At 39.5% G+C, this 25,150-nt stretch overlaps 1 protein-coding gene across 1 annotated transcript; it reads right to left on the minus strand.

Annotated features, from left to right (window-relative positions):
• Nucleotides 1–16,111: 16,111 nt before the first annotated feature.
• LOC138868417 (uncharacterized) lies at nt 16,112–18,741 on the minus strand. Its single transcript, XM_070145970.1, has 5 exons — nt 18,553–18,741; nt 17,953–18,378; nt 17,548–17,840; nt 16,786–16,954; nt 16,112–16,414 (listed from the first exon to the last, which is right to left on the minus strand). Exons 1-5 carry the CDS (start codon nt 18,739–18,741, stop codon nt 16,112–16,114), a joined length of 1,380 nt encoding a protein of 459 aa, XP_070002071.1.
• Between the last annotated feature and the right edge of the window lie 6,409 nt (nt 18,742–25,150).

Here is a 25,150-nt window from a genome sequence, read left to right on the forward strand (position 1 = left end):
CATCTCAAACCGTGGTAGAACTCATCGAGAACTCTCCGAAACCTATTTGCGCATAACCAAACCATCAGAACTAAATCTCTCTAACTCAACAAAGCCACACAGGCCACCAAAACCCAAGAGTATAGCCATAAAACACCTGTAGAAACTCACTACCTCATAAGGACAAAAGGAGCTAATCGCATTGTGATGACCCGGCCAGTCGTCTCATGAGTTACCACTCTGTTTCCCTCATTTATGCTTCTTTATGCTTTGTGTGTCCGTGTTATGTGGTATCGGGTTGGTTGGATCGAATCCGAAATAATTTTGGTAAGGTTTGAGACACTTAGTCTTTTTTGAGGAAGCTTAAGTTGGTAGGCAAGATTTTGATATAGGGGACGGAATGGAATTCCGAGAGTTGCAATAGTTTCGTTGTGTCATTTGGGATGTGTATGAAAAATTTCAGGTCATTCAGACGTGGTTTGGTTGGGTTTTTATCAAAAGCGTAATTTAGAAGATTTTGGAATTGTTAAGCTTGAATCTGATGTGAATTTGGTGTTTCGATGTTGTTTTGAGCGTTCCGAAGGTTGGAACAAGTTTGAATGAGGTTATGGGATATGTTGGTATGTTTGGTTGAGATCCCGGGGGCCTCGGGTGAGTTTCGCGTGGTCAATCGGACCATTTTATGAAGTTTTGAATTGCAGAAATCTGCTGCTCAGTGTTGCAGACAATTGACCTTCGTGTTCGCGAGAGGGGAGCCGCGATCGCGAAGGGTTAGATGGAGAAGGCTGAGACTTTGGCCTTCACATTCGTGAGGGAGTCTCCACGTCCGCGAAGGGCTGGGAAGCGATTCATCGCGTTTGCAAGGTAAGCTCCGCGTTCGCATAGAGGAAATTGGTCAGCTGGGTGTTAAGGTTTTTTTGTTCATCGCGTTCGCGGGTAAGGGAGCGCGTTCGCGAAGGGTCAAGCTGAGGAGCCATCGCGTTCACGATGGGCATGTCGTGTTCGCATAGAGAATTTTTGGTCAAAGTCATTTTTTGCTTTGCAAACACGAGGCATTGACCGCGTTCACGAAGAAGGAATTAAGGCCTGAGCTAATGTTTAAATACTCGTCTTGTCCGCAATTTTGGGGTTTATTTCTTCCATTGTTGGTCATTTTTGGAGCTTTTTGAAGGGGATTGAAGAGGGATTCAAGGGGAATCACTTGGAGGTAAGATTCTTGGATTTAAAACTCGATTCTAATGTGAATTCCACCTAAATAATCATGGAAATTAAGACAAAAATTGAAGAACTAGGGCTTGGAAACTTAGACCTTTGATTGAGGATTTGAAGGACCATTTGAAGTTGGATTTCATAACTTTTGATATGTATGAACTCGTGAGGAGATAAGGAATCTATTGATGTAAAAATTATCAAATTCTGAGACATGGGCCTGGGGGTCAGGTTTTGGTAACTTCGGGATTTATGTTGTAAATTAATTATTTTTGCTTGGACTTCGTTCCCTTAGCATATTTTGATGTCCTCGTTCTGATTTTGGATAGATTCGACGCAAATAGAGGTTGATTCGAGGGGCAAAGGCATCACAAGCTAGAGATTTGACCGTTTCGAGGTGAGTAATGATTGTAAATGATGTTATGAGGGTATGAAACCCCGGACTTGCATATTGTTGTGCTATATTGAGGTGACGCACATGCTTGATGACGAGCGTGGGATCGTGCACTGTTGGGGATTATGACTTAGTCCATCTCGAATGACTATTTTTCTGCGTATTTGACTGAAATCTATTTGCTATCACCATGATTTGGGCTAAATGCCATATTTGGGCCTTGTGCCAACTATTTGAACCCTTCGGGGATTTTTACTGGTATTTCCTCACTGTTTTGACTTTATACTTGAACTTAGTCATGATATATTTCACTGTTTTCGTACTCAGCCATGTTTGCTATGTTTTAAATACTTAAATGATCTTTTAAATGATAATTGGGTTGGGAATCACTATTTTACTGTTGCCCGAGGGGCTTGTGAGGATTTTGACTAAGTAAGGCCGAGGGCCTATGTTGTGAGGAAACATTTGATACTGATTATGAGGTCTAGGGCATGAGATATGTATGCCACAAGGTGGATTGATTGATATGAGGCCGAGGGCCTAGTGATGATGCCACGAGATGGCTTGATATTGCGCTTGGGCCGTAAGGGGCCCCTATAGGAGTACGTACACCCCCAGTGAGTGCGGGTACCCATTATGATCTGAGATTGAGCCCGAAGGGCTAGTACTGTTCTGAGATGTTGCCCAAGGGGCAGATTTATTGATACTGTGCCTAAGGGGCGAACCTTTATGTGTTTATCTTTTTCTTAATTTCCTGTCAATTACCATGCTTAATTGTTGAAAAAGGCTTTTCATGAAGTAAATTTTGAGTTAAAGGATTTTACCTTTCTTTCACTGATTTACTGTTTTAAATGGTTTTACTGCTTCATTATAGCATGCTTTGTGCCTTACGTGATTTCCTGCTTTCAGTCTTTAATTATGATTATTACTCACTGAGTTGGAGTACTCACTTTACTCCCTGTACCCTGTGTGCAGATTCAGGCGTATCTGGTCCCGCTCCTGAGTGCTGATCATTTCCGGCTCAGGCGGATCCGAGGAGTCTCTAGGTAGTTGTTGGCATTCGCAGCCCGAAGCTCTTCCTTATCTTAGTCTTTCATGTTCTTAGTTTTCTGTATTAAACTTTGTAGTTATATTTGGATTATTCTGTTTTGCTAGATGCTTATGACTAGTGACACCCCGGTATCGGGTTGTGTTGGGTTATCTTCCCCGAATTATGCTATTACCTGTTAACTTTGGATTATCCTATCATGTTTTAGATTTATTTCTTATGGTTTAACTGTTAATAATTGGATATGGGAAGTGTCGGCAGGCTTGTTTTCACGAGAGGCGCCATCATGATCGGGTCTGGGTTTAGGGTCGTGACACGCATCCATTACCATGCCGATCCAACCTACTACTAAGTTGTCCTATTTATCCTAGTTCCTTCTGAATTACCTTCAAATTGATACTTCTCTTTGTCATAATACCACAATCCTCAACCAAGACTCACCACATGATACCCTAGCATAAACCACACCACCCTAAGGCTTATAAGCCACTGAATGCTCTCTTAATCACCCCAAAAGTACCACAACCGAGATACCCACTCTGAAGAGACCTTCTGCGAATCTAAAGCCATTACCTTCACCTTCCTGATACTAATACGTAGAATAAAAATTAATGATATAGAAACGCCACAAGTCCTGACATCATCCAATATAAATCTCAGTTTCTAGCCAAATACAAATCCTAAAGATTTCCAACTGCCACGCACAAATCTTGAATTCATTTGAACCATTCACGAGAGTCTTCCACTTTGCTCAAATCTCAATTAGACTGACCAAATAGACCGAACGACCGGTTCCCCATTAGCACTCCAGCACCCAAGGAAGTAACTCCACCTTAATATAACCAAATAAATTCCTGCTCCATACACATTACATCCTTTACCAATGACAACTCAAATCGTTCCGTGAATCTCATATACTCGTAAAGTTTACCTAGAATTTCCTTTACTCAAGTCATCCTCGATCTCACCCTCTCCAGAGCATAACTCATTCACAAGTATACCTCAAACCAAAACCAATACAACACATAATCGTGAAATCAACTTTTCAATAGTGGACTCCCCCACTTAGCTCAAAGACATAGATCAAAGCACACAAAAACTCACAATGCCCATACTCTATTACTGCCATAATACCATAGCGAGATTCAACTAAATCCTCCATAAGCTCATGCAACACAAACCATCTAGTATTTCAGATCATCTACAAATCTCGCATTCACAAGCCACTTCTCATAAGCGATCCCAACTCAAATTGCGACACATATATTTCATTGGTAACAGAGAACTCCCAACAAACAACATAGGGGTCACACAAACCTCAAGACACCCCGCAGGAGATAACCCACCTGCTTCGCCTCAAACTAACATCTCATTATACCCTTCCATAGTCATAACCATTACGCAATTACTTAATCTTCCTAAGTTTGAACTCATATCACGACATGAAATCTGCTTCACTCCTCAACTAAACAACAAGAAAAGACCCTTCAACATACCCATAACTCGGGACTATACATTAAATCAAGATGGAAATCAAGCACCAAATAGTTCTTTCTACACTCCAAGCAGACCCTTCTCGTCACATTAAACCATATGAACATATCTTGCAGTCACATCATACTCATCACGTAGTCATCTAGCCACAAATTCTATGAATAGGGATACTGCCAGACATATTAATCCAAAAGTACGTGCTCACACAATCAACACCTTTGTGCTCAAACACAGTCAAAATTCGGCCTCAAGTCCTTCAGACTGGCCCATCATCAGCATACCGAAATTATATCTCGCACCTCTTCCATGGAATCACAAGCCGTCGATGTACAGCTGATACCGAGCACTCACATGCGCATACGAATGAGTGGAAGGAATTCAAAGAGTCACACTTCAAGCTGAATCAATACCACACAATAAGGAAAGAAAGATGGGAAGTATATCCTAAATGTCCTGTAGCCTCTCGAAGATAGATATGGACATCATCATACTGATCCACAAGACTCTACTAGACACTTGCTCATGAATTGTAGAACCTATGAACCTAGAGCTCCGATACCAACTTGTCACGAACCAAAATCCACTAGTTATGATGGCACCCAACCCAACCCGCTAGGTAAGACAATTAACAATTATCCAGTTTCATTTAACTTAATAAACAATTAAATAAGAGAATTATCTAAATCTTATACATTTTCCAAGGACTGGTACTATAAATCATGAGCTTCTACGAAAGGAGTTTACAAAACAACAATGGAACAATTACATATTCTGTTTGAAAAGTACATAAACAGAATTTTATAGTCTAAGGCTACTATGAACAAGAGGCAGCTACAGTAGGAACACGGGTATGACTTCAAATCCAGCAACCATCGAACGTAGCAACATCGACATTCGGGATCTGCACGCACTATTTAGGAAGTGCAATATGAGTACAATCGACCCCATATACTCAAAAAGTAACAAACCTAAACTCAGGTTGAAAGTAGTGATGAGCTAACACAGGTTCGGGTCCAAAGCCAATATTTCCACAACAGGTCATAACAACATAAATGCAAGTATAAAAGAGATATCTCAAAAGTAAAATACTCAGATCGTTCACAGTTCCAGAAAATGGTCATGCTTTTCAAATACCTCAGTGAAAGAAAATCCTAGATCTCTTACCGAAAATGCCAAAAGTACGAGTAAGTTTGAAAACTATAATTTTCCAAATATCCTTTCCACAATAAATAAAATATTTCATTTTCTTTCTAAATAAAATGTATAAAGTGCCTCTCCATACCCACATATCAATGTATATAATAAGTCATGAATGACATGATACTATATAGCATGAGGAAGAATGCATCTCTATGTCTGTATGTCATGTATCGATGCGAATACAATGTATCTCAGAGATGAAACATGTACTCACACTCTTAGAGTACTCAATCTCATTACCTTGCATCCTCTCTTACTAAGCTTAATAATCAGCATACTAAATCACTCAGCGATGTATAATAACTGATGCAGTGTGCAGCCTGATCTATATATATATAGTCGATTGCGCTCACTAAGGGTGTACAGACTCCGGAGGGGCTCCTGGAGCCCAAACGCTATATCACTACGGCGTGTAGCCCGACCCAATAAAGCTGCGACATGTAGCCCGATCCATATATCACTGCGGCGTGCATCCCGATCCATATATCGCTACGGCGTGCAGCCCGATCCATATATCGTTGCGGCATGCAGCCCAATCCATATATCTTTGCAGCATGCATCGCGATCCATTTATCGTTGCGGCGTGCAACCCAATCAAAATATCGCTACGGCTTGCAGCCCGATCCATATATATATACATATATATATCCTCACAATTATGCCCTCGTCTTCACTCAGTCATCGCCCTATCCAGTCTCGCTCACGGGCTCAAAATGTCATGAAACTAGCCCGACAATAATGATATGATGCATCAACAACAACAGTTGAGACTGAGATACGATATGAATGCATGAATATGACTGAGTACAAAATATGAATGAAAATCAGTGAGATGATAACAAGAAATAACCTCTATAGGAACAAACAATATCAGCATAAAGCCTAAACATGATATTTAGCAGGATTGACATCTCAATTACTTTATCACATGATGAAAACACAAATATCAACAAAATATGGCCACTATACAGGGCCATGGGAATAACATAGTCCTATTTCACAGGGTGCATGCCCACATGCCCGTCACCTAGCATGTGCGTCACCTCAATACCAATCACATAATACGTAGTTTGGGGTTTCATACCCTCAACACAAAGCTTAAAAGAGTTACTTATCTTAAACAAGCCAATTCCGATACCGAGCAAGCCAAACGATGCTCCAAGAATCCCATCACGCGCGTTCTGACCTCTGAATGGCTCAAAAGTAATCAAAAACAACTCAAATACATCAAAAAATACTAAAGGAACCAATCCCAGTCGGAAAAGGTCAAATCTTTAATCAAAAGCTCAAAATCGGCCAAAAAGCCCAACCCGGACCCGTACCTCGGAACCCGACAAAACTTACAAAATCCGTAAACACATTCAATTATGAGTTAAACCATACTAGTTTCACTCAAATCCGACTCTGAATCGGGTTTCAAAACTCAAAAATTCATATTATGAAACTTTAGGCCAAAACCCCCAATTTCTTATTTAAAATTCATCAACCAAAAGCTAAAATCAAAGATAGATTCATGAAATATAACCAAATCCGAGTAGAGAACACTTACCCCAATTCATATGCTGAAAAGCGCCTCGAAAAATTGCCCAATTCCGAGCTCCCCAACTTAAAATATGTCAAATGTGTAAAACTCTCGTTTTAACACTGTTTTGCCTCGTTTTTTGTGCCAAAATATCTTGAAACCCACTTTTGATACCTTTAATGGATTCTTTGTGAAATTATAATCAAGATAGGCTCTTGAATCACTCCATTTAACCTTATATTGAATGAGATATGTTGGTTTCAATATTTGAAAATAGTGCAGTTTTTTAAATACGCAGCAGTGGCAATTTCGTAATTAATCTAACAAATCTGGAAACCAATTCTTAGTGAAATGACCATAAAATTCTCATACGATGTCCAAATTTGACGATTCTTTTTGCTATGGCTCCATAATTACGATACAAATCTAATGCTTTAATAAAAATCAAAACTTAAAGTTTATTTGTTCAATGTGGTACCATTTATGTTTGAAGAAACGACATCGAAACATAAGAAAAACGAGCGCAACACAACCCACACCTATCCGAAACTCACCTGAGTCCCTCGGTACCCCGTCAAAATATACCAAAAAGTTCCATATCATAATACGGACCTACTCAAGGCCTCAAAACACATAACAATATCGAAACGACGAAATGCACCTCAAATCAAACTTAATGAACTTTCGACCTCCAAAAACTCACACCGTAATATATCAAATCAACTCGGAATGAACCCAAATTTTTTACACAAGTCCTAATACATCATACAGAGCTACTTGTGCCCCCAAACTACCGATCAAAGTGCAAATGCTCAAAACGACCAGTCAGGTCGTTACATTTTCCCCCACTTAAACATACGTTCGTCCTCGAACGTGCCTAGAGTTGTTCCAAAAGGCATCAAATTGCCATGTAACCTCACTATGCACATACCCGGGGGTGATCCCACGTCACCCTATCCCATATAGGTCTGATGACACAACATGACTGAAATTTATTAATCCAACCTAGCCCATAAGCCTTAGAACCAAATTTTTGACATCCAAAATTTTCCATAAAATCAGAATCTCGCATCTACACACTGTATAAGTCTGAACAAGTTGTATCAAGCCATATCTGCAACCCAAGATGAAATCACATGATATACCATATAAATCAAACACACATAGCAATAACTTCTAATTACAGTAGCTGCTCAAAACAACCCAATACCGGCAATAAACCTCTTATCAAACAGAGCCTCGTTCTAACACCTTCATATACTGCCAACGATGAAGGAAACACGCATAAACTCATAACCATTCGTCAGACCAACAAGTTGTGGAACTCCCTCTCCTTTGATAAGAACTATAGCAAATTTCTAAGTCGATCAGCATCAATATCCTTCCAAATATACCGCAATTTGATCTGATAGCACCCATTCCAGGTACGATGACCTCATCCTATCTAACATAATCACTCTAGTGACATGACACATTAATACAGTCTAAAGCCGCAACTCGGGCAATCCGCGCATCAATAAGCAACATTCCAAATGTACTCAATCATGGGAAATTACTCAAATGAGGGAATTATCTCGCAAGCTCAACAGGTACCACCACAAATCAATGCTAAGAACCTATCACACACCGTATAAGTAAAACACATGAATCTAACACAAAGAATCATGTCTCAACATAAATCCTCTACAATACGTTACTCATCCAAACACTGGTCCATATTATGCACCTCGAGCCATCCTGCTCAAAATCAATAACCACGCAAAATTTGACATCAAGCACCTAAAGTGCATTACCATAACCACGGAGAGCAAATAACACAATACCACAATAAGGAAAGAACATAGCCAATGCGCAATCAATCATGCAATATCCAAATACTCATCTCGCTCAAATTCCGCTACAAAGCTAAAATAGAACCGCGCCATATGTGCATATAACCAACGAATCACCACATCTCGTGGCATAGAAGAGTAACTCATAGATAATTTCAGAACACGAATAAGCTCAACAACAACCAAATGGCACATTCCTCAGTAATAGCAGTATGGATCCAACCAATTCGACTCGGTGTAGAATACACATCATAATTGGGCATACCAATGGACCCCCAAATCAACTCTAGTCACCCACAAATAGATAAATAATCCTCCGAAAGTCCACAATAACTTAAACCATAACACATACTATCACCTAGCTAGCTTTGACCATACTTCATTCTACAACCATGCAACAATCTGATCCTGAGAGCTCCCAGCCTCCAAATTCATAGAACACATGAATCACCATATCTTATCCCAACTCCACCGCCTGAATGTCTAACATATCTCTCATACACGATCATCTCGTGAGGAATACTTCTATAATTCTTCTGTGCCACAAAGAAAAATTTGAACACCAGCAGTCGATCAACTAGGAGAGTGTCGCAATACCAATGAAGTATCCATAAATTAAAACACATCCCCCCTTCTGAAATGAATACTCACATCAAGCCATACCAAATAGTAATGTTATTTACCTAGTAATTTGAAACTGTCCATGTTGCCTAAGGACTCATGATCTCCCCTTCAAAACTGAACCGTGATCTTACACATGCAAATCTCAATCCTACACAATACACCGAATATACTATGCGATTATACGAAAAATATGAGAACGTCGTAATCCACTCCGAGTCACAAGCAACTACTCACTCAATTAGCCAAGAACTTTTCATTTGATTTCATCCAGAGAAAATCACTATACATCACATGCTCCTCATGCTAGTAGAAAATATGCATCTTAAACCGTGATAGAAATCATCGAGAACTCTTCGAAACCTATTTACACATAACCAAACCATCAGAACTGAATCTCTCAAACTCAACAAAGCCACGCAAGCCACCAAAACCCAAGAGTACCGCCACAAAACACTTATAGAAACTCACTACCTCATAAGGACCAAAAGAGTCATTCACATCCATTACCATGCCGATCCAACCTACTACTAAGATGTCCTATTTATCCTAGTTCCTTCTGAATTACCTTCAAATTGATACTTCTCCTCGCCATAATACCACAATCTTCAACCAAGACTCACTATATGATACCCTAGCATAAACCACACCGCCCTAAGGCTTATAAGTCGCTGAATGCTCTCTTAATCACCCCAAAAGTACCACAATCGAGATACCCACTCTGAAGAGACCTTCTGCGAATCTAAAGCCATTACCTTTGCCTTCCTAATACTGATATGTAGAATCCATAATGATATAGAAACGCCACAAGTATTGACATCCTCCAATATAAATCTCAGTTTCTAGCCAAATACACATCCTGAAGATCCCCAATTGCCATGCACAAATCTTGAATTCATTTGAACCATTCACGAGAGTCTTCCACTCTACTCAAATCTCAATTAGACTAACAAAATAGACCGAATGACCAATGCCCCATTAGCACTCCAGCACCCAAGGAAGTAACTCCACTTTAATGCAACCAAATAAATTCATGCTACATACACATTACACCCTTTACCAATAACAACTCAAACCATTCCATGATTCTCATATACTCATAAAGTTTACCCAGAATTTCCTTTTCTCAAGTCATCCTCGATCTCACCCTCTCCAGAACATAACTCATTCATAAGTATACCTTAAACCAAAACTAATACAACACATAACTGTGAAATCAACTTATCAATAGCGGACTACCCCACTTGGCTCAAAGCCATAGATCAAAGCACACAAAAACTCACAATGCCCATACTCTATTACTGCCATAATACCATAGTGAGATTAAACTAAATCCTTCATAAGCCCATGCAACACAAACCATCTAGTATTTCAGATCATCTGCAAATCTCGCATTCACCCTTGTTACAGTCAAGTCCACTCTCATAAGCGATCCCAGCTCAAATTGCGACATATATATATTTCACTGGTAACAGAGAACTCCCAACAAATAACATAGGGGTCACACAAACCTCAGGACACCCCGCAGGAGATAACACACCTGCTTCGCCTCAAACTAACATCTCCTTATACCCTTCCACAGTCATAACCATTACGCAATCACTTAATCTTCCTGAGTCTGAACTCATATCACGACATAAAATCTACTTCACTCCTCAACTAAACAACATGAAAAGACCATTCAACACACTCATAACTCGGGACTATACATTAAATCAAGATGGAAATCAAGCACCAAATAGTTCATTCTACACTCCAAACAGACCCTTCTCATCACATTCAACCGTATGAACATATCTCGCAGTGACATCATACTCATCACATAGTTATCTAACTATAAATTCTACGAATAGGGACACTGTCGGACATATAAATTCAAAAGCACGTGCTCACACAATCAACACCTCTATGCTCAAACCACAGTCAAAACCCGGCCTCAAGTCCTCCGGACTGGCCCATCATCAGCATACCAAAATTACATCTCGCACCTCTTCCATGCAATCACAAGCCGTCGATGTACAGCTGATATCGAGCACTCACAGCGCATACGAATGTGTGGAAGGAATTCAAAGAGTAACGCTTCAAGCTAAATCAATGCCGCATGATAATGAAAGAAAGATGGGAAGTATATCCTAAATGTCCTATAGCCTCTTGAAGATAGATATGGACGTCATCATATCGATCCGCAAGACTCTACTACACACTTGCTCATGACTTGTAGAACCTATGAACCTAGAGCTCTGATACCAACTTGTCACGACCCAAAATCCACCAGTCGTGATGGCACCTAACCCAACCCGCTAGGTAAGCTAATTAATAATTATCCAATTTCATTTAACTTAATAAAATAATTAAATAAAAGAATTATCTAAATCTTATACATTTCCCAAGGACTGGTAGTACAAATCATGAGCTTCTACGAATGGAGTTTACAAAGCAACAATGGAACAATTACATTGATAGTTTATATGAGTTCACCAAACTATAGAGTACTTGATCCTCTATGAGTTTCCACTGAGAATACTTATGAAGCAATAAGTAAAAGAGACACGGGATCTTTACGTGGAAAAATCCCACTCAAGGGAACAAAAAACACGACCTGCACTTGTAGGCTTTCAACTTCACTAACTTGTAATCACACTATTACAAGCCACTTTGTAATGACTCTATTACAAAGATTTTAACTTAACTAACTTGTGATACTCTTACCACAAGCCACTTTGTCACTCTCTAGTTATAAACACTTTAACTTATGCCTAACTCTAGTCACAACACAAACTTAGAAGGTTTGTGATTTTGGGTTTCCTAAAACACAGCTTCTAAGAAATCAAGATAGGAGTTACAATAAGGAACAAATAACAAAATTACAACTCAACTACGGATACACATAGACTCATTGTAAAACTGATCCTTTAGTGGAGTTGTCTTCTTGTTCTTGACATACTTGTGACTTCAATGCTGGATCAACACTTTAATGCTTGAGAGAATATCGCTAAATGCTCAAGTATTATCGTGTACCTTGAACCAGGTTGTTATACTATAAATAACGTCACAATGGTAATGTCAATTCTTGGTACACGCTTCTTTCCAATAAGAAGTGACTGCTACACTATCTGTTGCATTGTCGCGTGTACAGTTGTAGGCAGTCACTTTCTACAGTTGCGTTCCAACTATATAGTTGACTTGTACTTTTGTCAGAGAACACCAAGGGATCAGGTCCCTATCATGTTCCTCTTTGTAGCAGTTCATTAGCTGGAGTTCAGACTGAACTTCGTTCATTTGAATGTGTACCAAGTGAGTCATGGTTCTCTATCTAGTTTTTACCAATAAGTTTTGTTAGATCATCAAAACATAAAAAGCATAAGGCAAAGACATTAAAAACCCATCAATTTCTCCCTTTTTGATGATGACAAACTTAGGCATTGATAGTATTTGTTTAGAGAAGAAATAACTAGATGAGGTACCAGGAACTTCACAAGTTCCCCATGACCTTTTGCTTTTGATTCCCCCTTAATAAGATCCCATGTTTTGAAACAATTTTTCACAAGTTCCCCCTGACCTTGATCCCCCCGTTTCATAATGCTATACCCTACTATCCTTCCCCTTTTGGCATCATTAAAAATACACAAGCAGGTAAATAGCATAAAGAAGTCTAACACGGCCAACTCATGCCACATATGTGCACACAACATGACAGAAAAGAGAAGCCAAAGGAAAACAATATTGTTCAAGCAAAAAGAGGAGTTGTTTCATTGATATTAATAATGGAGTGAGCAAAACAAGAGCAGTAATGGTGAAATACAGCATGCCATCAGCAAAAAAGACAAACAAAAATAGAAACAACAGCCACAAAATACCATAACAGAAGACACTGTTCACTAGGGGTATCTAAGATGCACTAGAAGAGGAAGACTAGGAGAGAGAAGCAACAAGGGTTTTGAGAACCAGGTCCAGTCGGGCATTTGCATACAACTGCTCTTCAAGTAGTTTTCTGCGAAGCTTATCATTTTCCTTTGTCAGGCGGACAACTTCTTCATTAACAGAACCGGGTCCTTTAACCTCTTGACTGAGCTGAGTTTCTAGTATGGCATTCCGAGTCCTCAACCTTCTGATCTCTTTAGAAGCTGCATTTTGAGCATTGATCAGCTGAGAAATGGTCGAGATGCTTCCACCAGCCCTTTCTACGCACTCACATTCTTCTAGAGTGGTTTTAGAGAAGGTTTGCTTGCATGTGCCCACTCTGGGATTACCCAAAGGGACCTTGTAGAACTTAAATACTTGAATGAGAAGAAAGCCATATGGAAGCCCATGATTCCCACATTTAAAGTTTGCCACCTTTTGTGTATGATCTATCATGATTGCTGACAAATTGATCGGGACAAACTCATCAAGAGCTTCCATTAAGACCAGATCAGATTTTGTAGCAATAGATCGCCTCTCAAAACGAGGCAAGAGCACCTTGTTAACCAGCTCAAAGAGAAGCTGATACTCAGGAAGTAGTACCTTCTTATGCACCTACTCCCCCTGCTGAATAGCTTGCTCTTTCATGATAGATCTCCTAAAGTTGACACCACAGACACCTTTGACTGAGGACATTCTTTCACATGGAATTTGGAGAACCTTCCCAAATGTTGAAGCGTCAAGTACAATGTCTACTCTATTTACTAGCACACAGATGTGATCCCTTCAATAGTGAAGAGAGATGCGTAGAAATTTTATACTGCATCTTCGTATACTATAGGCATGTTCTTCTGAAATAAGTGCTCCCATTGCTGAAATTCCACTATCTCCAAAATTTGCATCATACCTGCCATCTTTAAAATTGTCGGATCAAACATACGACCCCATAAGACTTTTTGGGTTCTCAATCTCTCCTGCCAAAGACCACCGTCACTAGGCATGGTCTTCAGAGAACCAGGTTCCCCTACAGTTTCCCGTTTTTGTTTTCTAGATCCTTCAACAGACTTCTCTTTCCAACTTACAAGCCCCATAGTATCCCCTTCACACATAGCTTGCTCAACTATACTCTTCTTAGACTTACTGCTACCCTTCACGGATGATCCATTTTGTTTTTCACTAACTTCATCGGAAACTTCATCCACAGACTTCTGGATTTTTATAGATCATTCTACTATGGAACTGGGTTCCTTTAGAGTATCTTTGTCAACCTCACCCATTTGAATGCTCTTGTCAGTCACAAATTCCCCTTGATTCATCAACCTCTTCTTCCTTGTCTTGACACTCCTCTTACTTTTCTGCAAGGTAGACTCGAAGCCCTCTTTCTGCTGTAATCTGATAGGGGGTGACTTGGAAGAGGATTCTAAGGGCTTAGGATAATCAAGAGGTTCAGGAGTGGAATTATCTAGAAGAGAATCAGGTCCTCTAGCAGGTTTTTCTGGGACAGTTTCATGGATTAAAGACTCAAAGAGTACCATGGTTCTTTTATCGCCTAGGAATGGAGTTTCTTCCCCCTGATACTCAGACAAGAGATAGGTTCTTTCATTTAATAAACTCTCAGCAACGATAGCCATGATATTGTGTGTTGCTTCCTTTTCTAGTGACTCTGTGAGAGCCACTGAGTCCAAACGGGAGGAGTTCAGATATTGATCAGGATCATCCTCAGAGACCTCTGACACCTGAGAGGTAACCCTTACTGAGTGTTCTTTGATGAGATCAGAGGAATGATGAGACATGGAGTTTTCAACACATAGAAAGGAGACAGAGTTTGACAGAAAAGGAAAAACAATAGGAAATTAGGAGGAAACAGGTGTGGGTGCAGTACATTGGAAAGAGTGGAAGGGTGAATTTCTGGAGATGACTTTAAGGATGATAGGGAAGTTGGAGTAGTGTTAATGGAGGGAGAAGGAAGCGATCGTTCAATTGCCATTATATGAGGATTTGATAAGGAAGTTGAGTGAAAGCGAAGTGAAGAAAAGATCACAGAGATACAAAAGAGATGAAGGTTCATGACTTGTTGTGAGAGAGAAAGAGAGTTTTATGGGAAGAAGGGCTGATGATGAGAAGAGAGAGAAACGGGTTCTGAAGAGTCTTGAAAATGGCGGTAGGTTTGTGGGAAAATGTTATTGTGCAGAGGGAATGAAGAGATTTGAAAGACAAGACATGACATGCAGATTTTGAAAAGTCGGATGATGTGGCAGTTGAATTAATTTTGTTAACCCTTTTGAGAAGGCATGCAAAATAACACATTACTACTAACTTGTGGTACAGGAACCTGATGCCCGAACAGTTTTTGAAAAAGATTTTAGCAGCTCTTCTTTTGCAGTTCATAATAGTACTTTTAGCTTCTATGATCATCATATGTGTTTACCTGCAATGGTATCGATGTGAGTTAGGCTTGGCCAGAAAACACTTTAGCTAATTTTACCAAGGTGATATTCATAGCCAACTGATGGAGAATTAGGTTCTCAATTAGGCGTTAATAACCCTAGCTTCACCCTGTTTCTTTCAAAATGTTCCCTACTCAAAGCATTGGTGAAGATATATGGAATTTGGTCTTCTGTGCTGCAGAACTGTATACAGATCAATCCTTTCTCCATATTGTCCTTCAGAAAATGATGTCTCACATCAATGTGCTTGGTCCTTTTGTTTTGAACTGGATTCTTAACCAAGTTGAGTGCACCGATGTTGTCACATAGAAGAGGCACACCATAAGTAAATACCCCAAAATCCTCCCGTTATTGCTTAATTCATAGGAGTTGAGTACAACAGGATGCTGCCGCTATGTATTCTGCTTCAGCTGTTGAAAGATCCACTAAGTTTTGCTTCCTTATGCCCTAAGAGGCAAGACATGATCATGGCAAGTGAACCACTCCAGAAGTGTTTTTCCTGTCCACAAGATAACCTTGCACTGCATCTCCAACTGTTTCTTCAGCTTCAATGGTAGTAATTGAAGTACCAGGTTCCTCTTGAGAAGTGGAAGAGGATGTTGCATTGTCTTCACCTGTTTCATTCATATGACTCATCATATCAGCCTTCCCTAGCTGGTCCTTCCCGTTGTTGAGAAAATAGCATTTGTATCCAAAGGTTCTAAGATGATTTATCTTTGGTTTTCTTCCATTTAGCAACTCATAGGGGGCTTTTTGTTTAGGAGGGACCTGATCATACACTTGTTCACTAAGTAGTAAGAAGTGTTTATTGCTTCTACCCAAAAATATTTTTAGCGATTCTATTGTCAATAAGCATTATCTGTGCCATATCTTATAGAGTTCTGTTATTTCTTTTGACAATACCATTTTGGTGTGGAGTCCTTGGTGCTGAGAAGTTGTGAGTGATCCCATTTTTGTTACAAAACTCATCAATTCTGGCGTTGTCAAATTCTGTCCTGTGGTTAGATCTGATACGTGCTTCCTTCAGTTCCATCTTCACTTGGATCTTCCTGACAAGTATCGCAAATACTTCTAAAATCTTTTTTTTTTGCTCTAACAAACAGTGTCCGGGTGGATCTTGGAATTGGCATCCCACGAACCAGGTTCTTTTGAATCAGTTCATTTAGAAGTGAGAGCCTTGCATGTTCCAATCTTTCATCCCACGGTTTTGCATCATTGTCAAATGTCTTCAAGCAGCTCATATCACCAGCTTGTAGGGATTTAAGGTCAGCGAAGTAGATGTTCTTGTTCTTTTGGCGACTAAGACCACTTCACCAGTTACCAGATTGGTAATTGTGCGCATTTTTTTATAAGAACTCTACTTTGCCACCTTTATCACAAATTTGAGAATCACTCAAGAGACTGTACTTCAGGCAATCCACATAGTACACACTCTCAATCGAGTGTGACTGACACTTTCCAACTTTTCCAACACCGAGAATATACCACCCCCCTTCCCTTTTTTTATATATACACAGGATACATTCCCTTTCCTGCAGGGCTTTCAGTGAAAGACAATCCATAGTGTTTCTAGTCATGTGCTTTTAGCATCCACTATTCATGAACCATTGTAGTCCACTTCCTCTCACTGTTCCCTGCACGTATAAATCATGGGTTAGATTTAGGAACTCAAACTAGTTTGGGTCCCTTGTTATGAGAAAAGGGATGGATAAGAGCTTTTCTAGTCCATGCAGGCAATATTCGTTTCTTGCGAGTGATACCTGATCCCTCTTTAGTAGTCACCTTTTCAGTAAATACTTTGTTTTTTCTGAACAAATTGAACCCTGGCCTAGCAATTTTCTTTGAAGTGCCCATTGTTCCCACAGTGGGTAGAAAGCCAGTTATCAAGAATAGTGACGTACTTGCTGTGAGAGTTGTAAGGAGTTTTCTCCTTTTGGAACACGATTCCCTCCCTGTTTCTACTATTGTTGAAGTATATGGTAGTGACAATATCTGAGGACCAGGTCCACTTCAGATATTTCTTAATATCAATTTTTACTATCTCCAATTCAGCTTGAAGTTGCCTATTTTTCTCAAGTTCACCACATAAACTAGTTTCCACATCATCTAATTCCTTCTCAAGCTTGGTGTGTGTCTCACTAGCTACTTTCTTCTCTTTCCCAATACTCACAGTCCTATGTTCTGATTTGAGTCCCTCAATGGTTTCCTCTAAGTAATTATCACTAAAAAGTCATCCCTCTCTTGCTCAGTAGCTGCAATTTTTTGCTAAAGCCTTCTATGGTTTCCTTCAAATCAACAACCACTACCATCAGTTCATCTCTCTCATTTTCTACACTATTTATTTTTTCATTCAAATCTCCCTTTTCTTTTTTAAGATTAGCTATGGTCTCATTTAGATCCACTACACAGACCACCAAATCATCTCTAGATTGTTCTGCATCTCCTAGCTCTATGGTAAAGATCTCCTTATCATTATCAAAGCTATAATATGCATCAATTAGAACATTTGCTAATGACCTTAACTTCTTAGAAGAGTAGGATTTCAGATTTCTCTGAACATCCCTGAAATTTACCTCATCATTTTCATCTTCTTCATCATCGTCAGACTGATCTATCAGCGCAAACAATGAGTCATATTTCGTTGCCTCAATTTCCACTGCCATCATTGAGTTATTTTCTGCATCTGGTTCCCTTTCTGATTTACTGGAGGAGTCTCTCCAAGCAGCAAGAGCCTGCTTCACAATATTGCCAGCTACACTTTTTTGACTAAATCATTTGTTTGGAACCACGTTCCTTTTTGCTGCTTTGTCAGGGTTTTGTTTGTATTGCTCCTATTTCAGAAGTGGACATCCTTTGATGAAATGCCCTTGCTTTCCGCACCTGTGACAGAGATCATTGTTCCTTGCCTTACTTAAATTGCCCCTCTTTGGTATACCACCATTTCTTCGAACCATCTTTTGAAACCTTTTAGTGAGGTAGGCTATATCAAGATAGTTCTTGGCACGATAGTTCTTTTCTATGGCTTTCCTGTCAATATCATTGTACTCCTTTCTGTCTTTTGGCACCATTGGTCCAGTTTCTCCAAGCTTCTTCATAGGAGCATGTGGACCATCACAGATAATGTCTCATAGTTATGAGTCTTCAGCCATTATAAAATAATGCATACGAGTCTTCCACTAGCTATAGTACTGACCATTGAATCTAGGAGGTTTGTAGGTTGATTGTCCTTCCTCAAAGTTGAGTGGAGTAGCCATTGAGATCCTTTCTAGGTGTTAACCTTTTAGAAAGAACCCGCTCTGATACCAATTGATAGTTTATATGAGTCCACCAAACTATAGAGTACTTGACCCTCTATGAGTTTCTATTGAGAATACTTATGAAGCAGTAAGTAAAAGAGACACGGGATCTTTACGTGGAAAAATCTCACTAAATGGGACAAAAACCACGACCTACACTTGTAGGCTTTCAACTTCACTAGCTTGTAATCACACTATTACAAGCCACTTTGTAATGACTCTATTACAAAGACTTCAACTTAACTAACTTATGATACTCTTACCACAAGCCACTTTGTCACTCTCTAGTTAAAAAGACTTTAACTTATGACTAACTCTAGTCACAACACAAACTTAGAAGGTTTGTGAGTTTGGGTTTCCTAAAACATAGCTTCTAAGAAAGCAAGATAGGAGTTACAATGAGGAACAAATAACAAGATTACAACTCAACTACGGATACACATAGACTCATTGTGAAACTGATCCTTTAGTGGAGTTGTCTTCTTGTTCTTGACACACTTGTGACTTCAATGCTGGATCAACACTTTAATGCTTGAGAGAGTATCACTAAATGCTCAAGTATTATCTTGTGTCTTGCACCAGGTTGTTATACCACAAAAGACATCACAAAGGTGATGTCAATTCTTGGCACACGCTTCTTCCCAATGGGAAGTGACTACTGCACTATCTACTGCACTATCGCGTGTACAGTTGCAGGCAGTCACTTTCTATAGTTGCGTTCCAACTGTATAGTTGACTTGTACTTTTGTCAGAAAATACCAAAGGATCAGGTCCCTGTCATGTTCCTCTTTGTAGCAGTTCATTAGCTGGAGTTCAGACTGAACTTCATTCATTTGAAATGTGTACAAAGTGAGTCATGGTTCTCTATCTGGTTTTTAACAATAAGTTTGTTAGATCATCAAAACATAAGAATCATAAGGTAAAGATATTGAAAACCCATCATACACAGTCTATTTGAAAAGTACATAAACAAAATTTTATAGTCTAAGGCTACCATGAACAAGAGTCAGCTACAGCAGAAACGTCGGTACGCTTTCAAATCCAGCAACCATCGAACGTAGTAACATCGGCATCCGGGATCTGCACGCACTGTGTAGGAAGTGCAGTATGAGTACAATCGATCCCATGTACTCAAAAAGTAACAAACCTAACCTCAGGTTGAAAGCAGTGACGAGCTAACACAGGATCGAGTCCAAAGCCAATATTTCCACAACAGGTCATAACAACAGAAATGCAAGTATAAACGAGATATCTCAAAAGTAAAATACTCAACTGGTTCACAATTCCGGAAAATGGTCATGCTTTTCAAATACCTCAGGGAAAGAAAAACCCAGATCTCTTACCGAAAATGCCAAAAGTACAAGTAAGTTTGAAAACTGTAATTTTTCAAATATCATTTCCACAATAAATAAAATATTTCATTTTCTTTCCAAAGAACAAGTATATAGTGCCTCTCCATACCCACATATCAATGTATATAATAAGTCATGAATGACGTGATACTATATAGCATGATGAGGAATGCATCTCTATGCTTGTATGTCATGTATGCATGCGAATGCAATGTATATCAGAGATGAAACATGTACTCACACTCTCGGAGTACTCAATCTCATTACCTTGCATTCTTTCTTACTAAGATCAATACTCAGCATACTAAATCACTCAGCGCTATATAATAATTGTTGCGGCGTACAGCCCGATCCATATATATATAGTCAACTGCGCTCACTGGGAGTGTATAGACTTTGGAGGGGCTCCTACAGCCCAAGCGCTATATCACTGCGGCATGCAACCTGATCCAATATTGCGACGACGTGCAACCCGATCCATATATCATTGCGGTGTGCAGCCCGACCCATATACCGCTACGGTGTGCAGCCCGATCCATATATCGATGCGGCATGTAGCCCGATCCATATATCGTTATGGCGTGCAACCCGATCTATATATATATTTATATCCTCACAATTAGGCCCTCAGCATCACTCAGTCATCGCCCTCTTCGGTCTCACTCACTGGCTCAAAATAAAACTAGCCTGACAATAATGATATGATGCATCAACAACAACAACTGAGACTGAGATACGATATGAATACATGAATATGACTTTAGTACAAAATATCAATGGAAATTAGTGAGATGATAACAAGAAATAACCACTATGGGTACAAACAATATCAACATAAAACCTAAACACGATATTTAGCATGATTGACAGCTCAATTACTTTATCATATGATGAAAACACAAATATCAACAAAATAGGGCCACTATACAGGGCCATAGGAACTACAGAGTTCCATTTCACAGGGTGGACACCCACACGCCCGTCACCTAGCATGTGTGTCACCTCAATACCAATCACATAACACGTAGTTCAGGGTTTCATACCTTCAGCACTAAGCTTAGAAGATTTACTTATCTTAAACAAGCCAATTCCGACACCGAGCAAGCCAAGTGACGCTCCAAGAATCCCATCACGCGTGCTCCAACCTCCGAATGGGTCGAAACTAATCAAAAACAACTCAAATACATCAAAAAATTCTAAAGGAACCAATCCCAGTCGGAAAAGATTGAATCTTTAATCAAAAGCCCAAAATTGGCCAAAAAGACCAACCAGGGCCCGCACCTCGGAACCCGATAAAACTCACAAAATCTGTCAACCCATTCAATTATGAATTCAACCATACTAGTTTCACTCAAATCCGACTCTGAAGCGGTGTTCAAAACTCAAAATTTCATATTATGAAACTTTAGGCCAAAACACCCAATTTCTTCTTTAAAATTCATCAACCAAAAGCTAAAATCGAAGATAGATTCATGAAATATAACAAAAATTGAGTAGAGAACACTTACCCCAATTCATATGCTGAAACGCGCCTCGAAAAATTGCCCAATTCCGAGATCCCCAACTCAAAATATACCTCCAATAGATTCCTTGTGAAATTCTAGTCAAGATAGGCTCTTGAATAACTCCATTTGACCTTATATTGAAGTAGATATGTTGGTTTTAATATTTGGAAATAATTCAGATTTTTAAATACGCAACAATGACAATTTCGTAATTAATCGGGAAAAAATCTGGCAACTCAATTCTTAGTAAAATGACCATAAAATCCTCATAAGATGTCCATATTTGATTATTCTTTTTGCTATGGCTCCGTAATTACGATACGGATCTAATGCTTCAATAAAAATAGAAATCGGAGCTCATATGTTCAATGTGGTATCATTTATGCTTGAAGAAACGACGTCGAAACATAAGAAAAACGAGCGTAACACAACCCAAACCTATCCGAAACTCACCTGAGCCCCTCGGTACCCCATCTAAACATACCAAAAAGTTCCATATCATAATACGGACCTACTCGGGGCCTCAAAACACATAACAATATCGAAACGATGAAATGCACCTCAAATCAAACTTAATGAACTTTTGACCTCCAAAAACTCACGCCGAAACATACCAAATCAACTCGGAATGAACCCAAATTTTGCACACAAGTCCTAATACATCATACAGAACTATACGTGCCCCCAAACTATCGAGCGAAGTGCAAATGCTCAAAACGACCAGTCATGTTGTTACATTCTCCCCCACTTAAACATACGTTCGTCCTCGAACATGCCTAGAGTTGTTCCAAATGCCATCAAATCGCCGTGTAACCTCACTATGCACATATCCGGGGGTGATCTCACGTCACTCTATCCCATATAGGTCTGATAACACAATATGACTGAAATTTCTTAATCCAACCTAGCCCATAAGCCTTAAAACCAAATTTTTCACATTCGAAATTTTCCATAAAATCAGAATCTCGCATCTACACACTATATAAGTCTGAACAAGCTGTATCAAGCCATATCCGTAACCCAAGATGAATCACATGATATATCATATAACTCAAACACTCATAGCAATAACTTCTAATCATAGTAGTTGCTTAAAACAACCCAATACCAGTAATAAACTTCTTATCAAATAGAACCTCGTTCTAACACCTTCATATAGTGCCAACGATGAAAGAAACACGCATAAACTCATAACCATTCATCAGACCAACAAATTGTGGAACTCCCTTTCCTTTGACAGGAACTATAGCAAATTTCTAAGCCGATCAACATCAATATCCTTCCAAAGATACTGCAATCTGATCCGATAGCACCTATTCTAGGTACGATGACCTCATCCCATCTAACATAATCACTCTAGTGACATAACATATTAATACAGTCTAAAGCCGCATCTCGTGCAATCCATGCACCAATAAGCAACATTCCAAATGTACTCAATCATGGAAAATGACTCAGATGAGGGAATTATCTCGCAAGCTCAACAGGTACCGCCACAAAGCAATGCTAAGAACCTATCACACACCGTATAACAATAACACACGAATCTACCACAAAGGATCATGTATCAACATAACTCCGCTACAATACGTGATCCATCCAAACATTGGTCCATATTATGGACCTCGAGTCACCCTGCTCAAAATCAATAACCACGCAAAATTTGACATCAAGCACCCAATGTGCATTACCATAACCACGGAGAGCAAATAACATAATACCACAATCAGGAAAGAACATAGCCAATGCGCAATCAATCATGCAATACCCAAATACTCATCTCGCTCAAATTTTGCTACAAAGCTCAATTAGAACTGCACCATATGTGCATATAACCAACGAATCAGCACTCCTCGTGGCATAGAAGAGTAACCCATAGATCATTTCAGAACACAAATAAGCTTAACAACAACCAAATGGCACATCCCTCAGCAATAGCAGTATGGAGCCAACCAATCTGACTCGGTGTAGAATATACATCCTAATTGGGCCTACCAATGGACCCGCAAATCAACTCTGGTCACCCACAAATAGATAAATAATCCTCCGAAAGTCCACAATAACTGAGTCATAACACATACTATCACCTGGCTAGCTTTGACCATACTTCATAGTCCACAACCATGCAACAATCTGCTCCTGAGAGCTCCCAGACTCCAAATCTATAGAACATATGAAACACCATATCTGATCCCAACTCCACCGCCTAAATGTCTAACACATCTCTCATACACGATCATCCCACGAGGAATACTTCTATAATTCTTCTATGCCACAAAGAAAAATTTGAACACCAGCAGTCGATCAACTAGCAGAGTGCCGCAATACTAATGAAGTATCCATAAATCAAAACACATCCCCCCCTTCCGAAATGTATACTCTCATCAAGTCATACCAAATAGTAATGTTATTTACCTAGTCATCTGAAACTGTCCATGTTGCATAAGGACTCATGACCTCCCTTTCAAAACTGAACTGTAATATTACACATGCAAATCTCAATCCTACACAACACACCGCATATACTATGCCATCATACGAAAAATACGAGAACCTCGTAATCCACTCTGAGTTACAAGCAACTACTCACTCAATTAGCCAAGAACTTTCCATTTGATTTCATCTGAAGAAAATCACTATACATCACATGCTCCTCACGCCAGTAGAAAATATACATCTCAAACCGCGGTAGAAACCATCGAGAACTCTCTGAAACCTATTTGCACATAACCAAACCATCAGAACTGAATCTCTCTAACTCAACAAATCCACACAGGTCACCAAAACCTAAGAGTACCGCCACAAAAAACCTGTAGAAACTCATTACCTCATAAGGACCAAAAGAGCTAATTTCATCCATTACCATACTGATCCAACCTACTACCAAGCTATCCTATTTATCCTAGTTCCTTCTTAATTACCTTCAAATTGATACTTCTTCTCGCCGTAATACCACAATCCTCAACCAAGAGTCATCACATGAGACCCTAGCATAAAACACACTGCCCTAAGGCTTATAAGCCACTGAATGCTCTCTTAATCACCCCAAAAGTACCACAACCGAGATACGCACTCCAACGAGACCTTCTACGAATCTAAATCCATTACCTTCGCCTTCCTGATACTGATATGTAGAATCCATAATGATATAGAAATTCCACAAGTCCTGACATCCTCCAATATAAATCTCAGTTTCTAGCCAAATACACATCCTGAAGATTCCAAATTGCCATGCACAAATCTTGAATTCATTTGAACCATTCACGAGAGTCTTCCACTCTGCCCAACTCTTAATTAGACTGACCAAATAGACCGAACGAACGGAGCCCCATCAGTACTCCAGAACCCAAG

The sequence above is a fragment of the Nicotiana sylvestris genome, chromosome 5, assembly GCF_000393655.2.
Source record: "Nicotiana sylvestris chromosome 5, ASM39365v2, whole genome shotgun sequence".
NCBI classification, from domain to species: domain Eukaryota; kingdom Viridiplantae; phylum Streptophyta; class Magnoliopsida; order Solanales; family Solanaceae; genus Nicotiana; species Nicotiana sylvestris.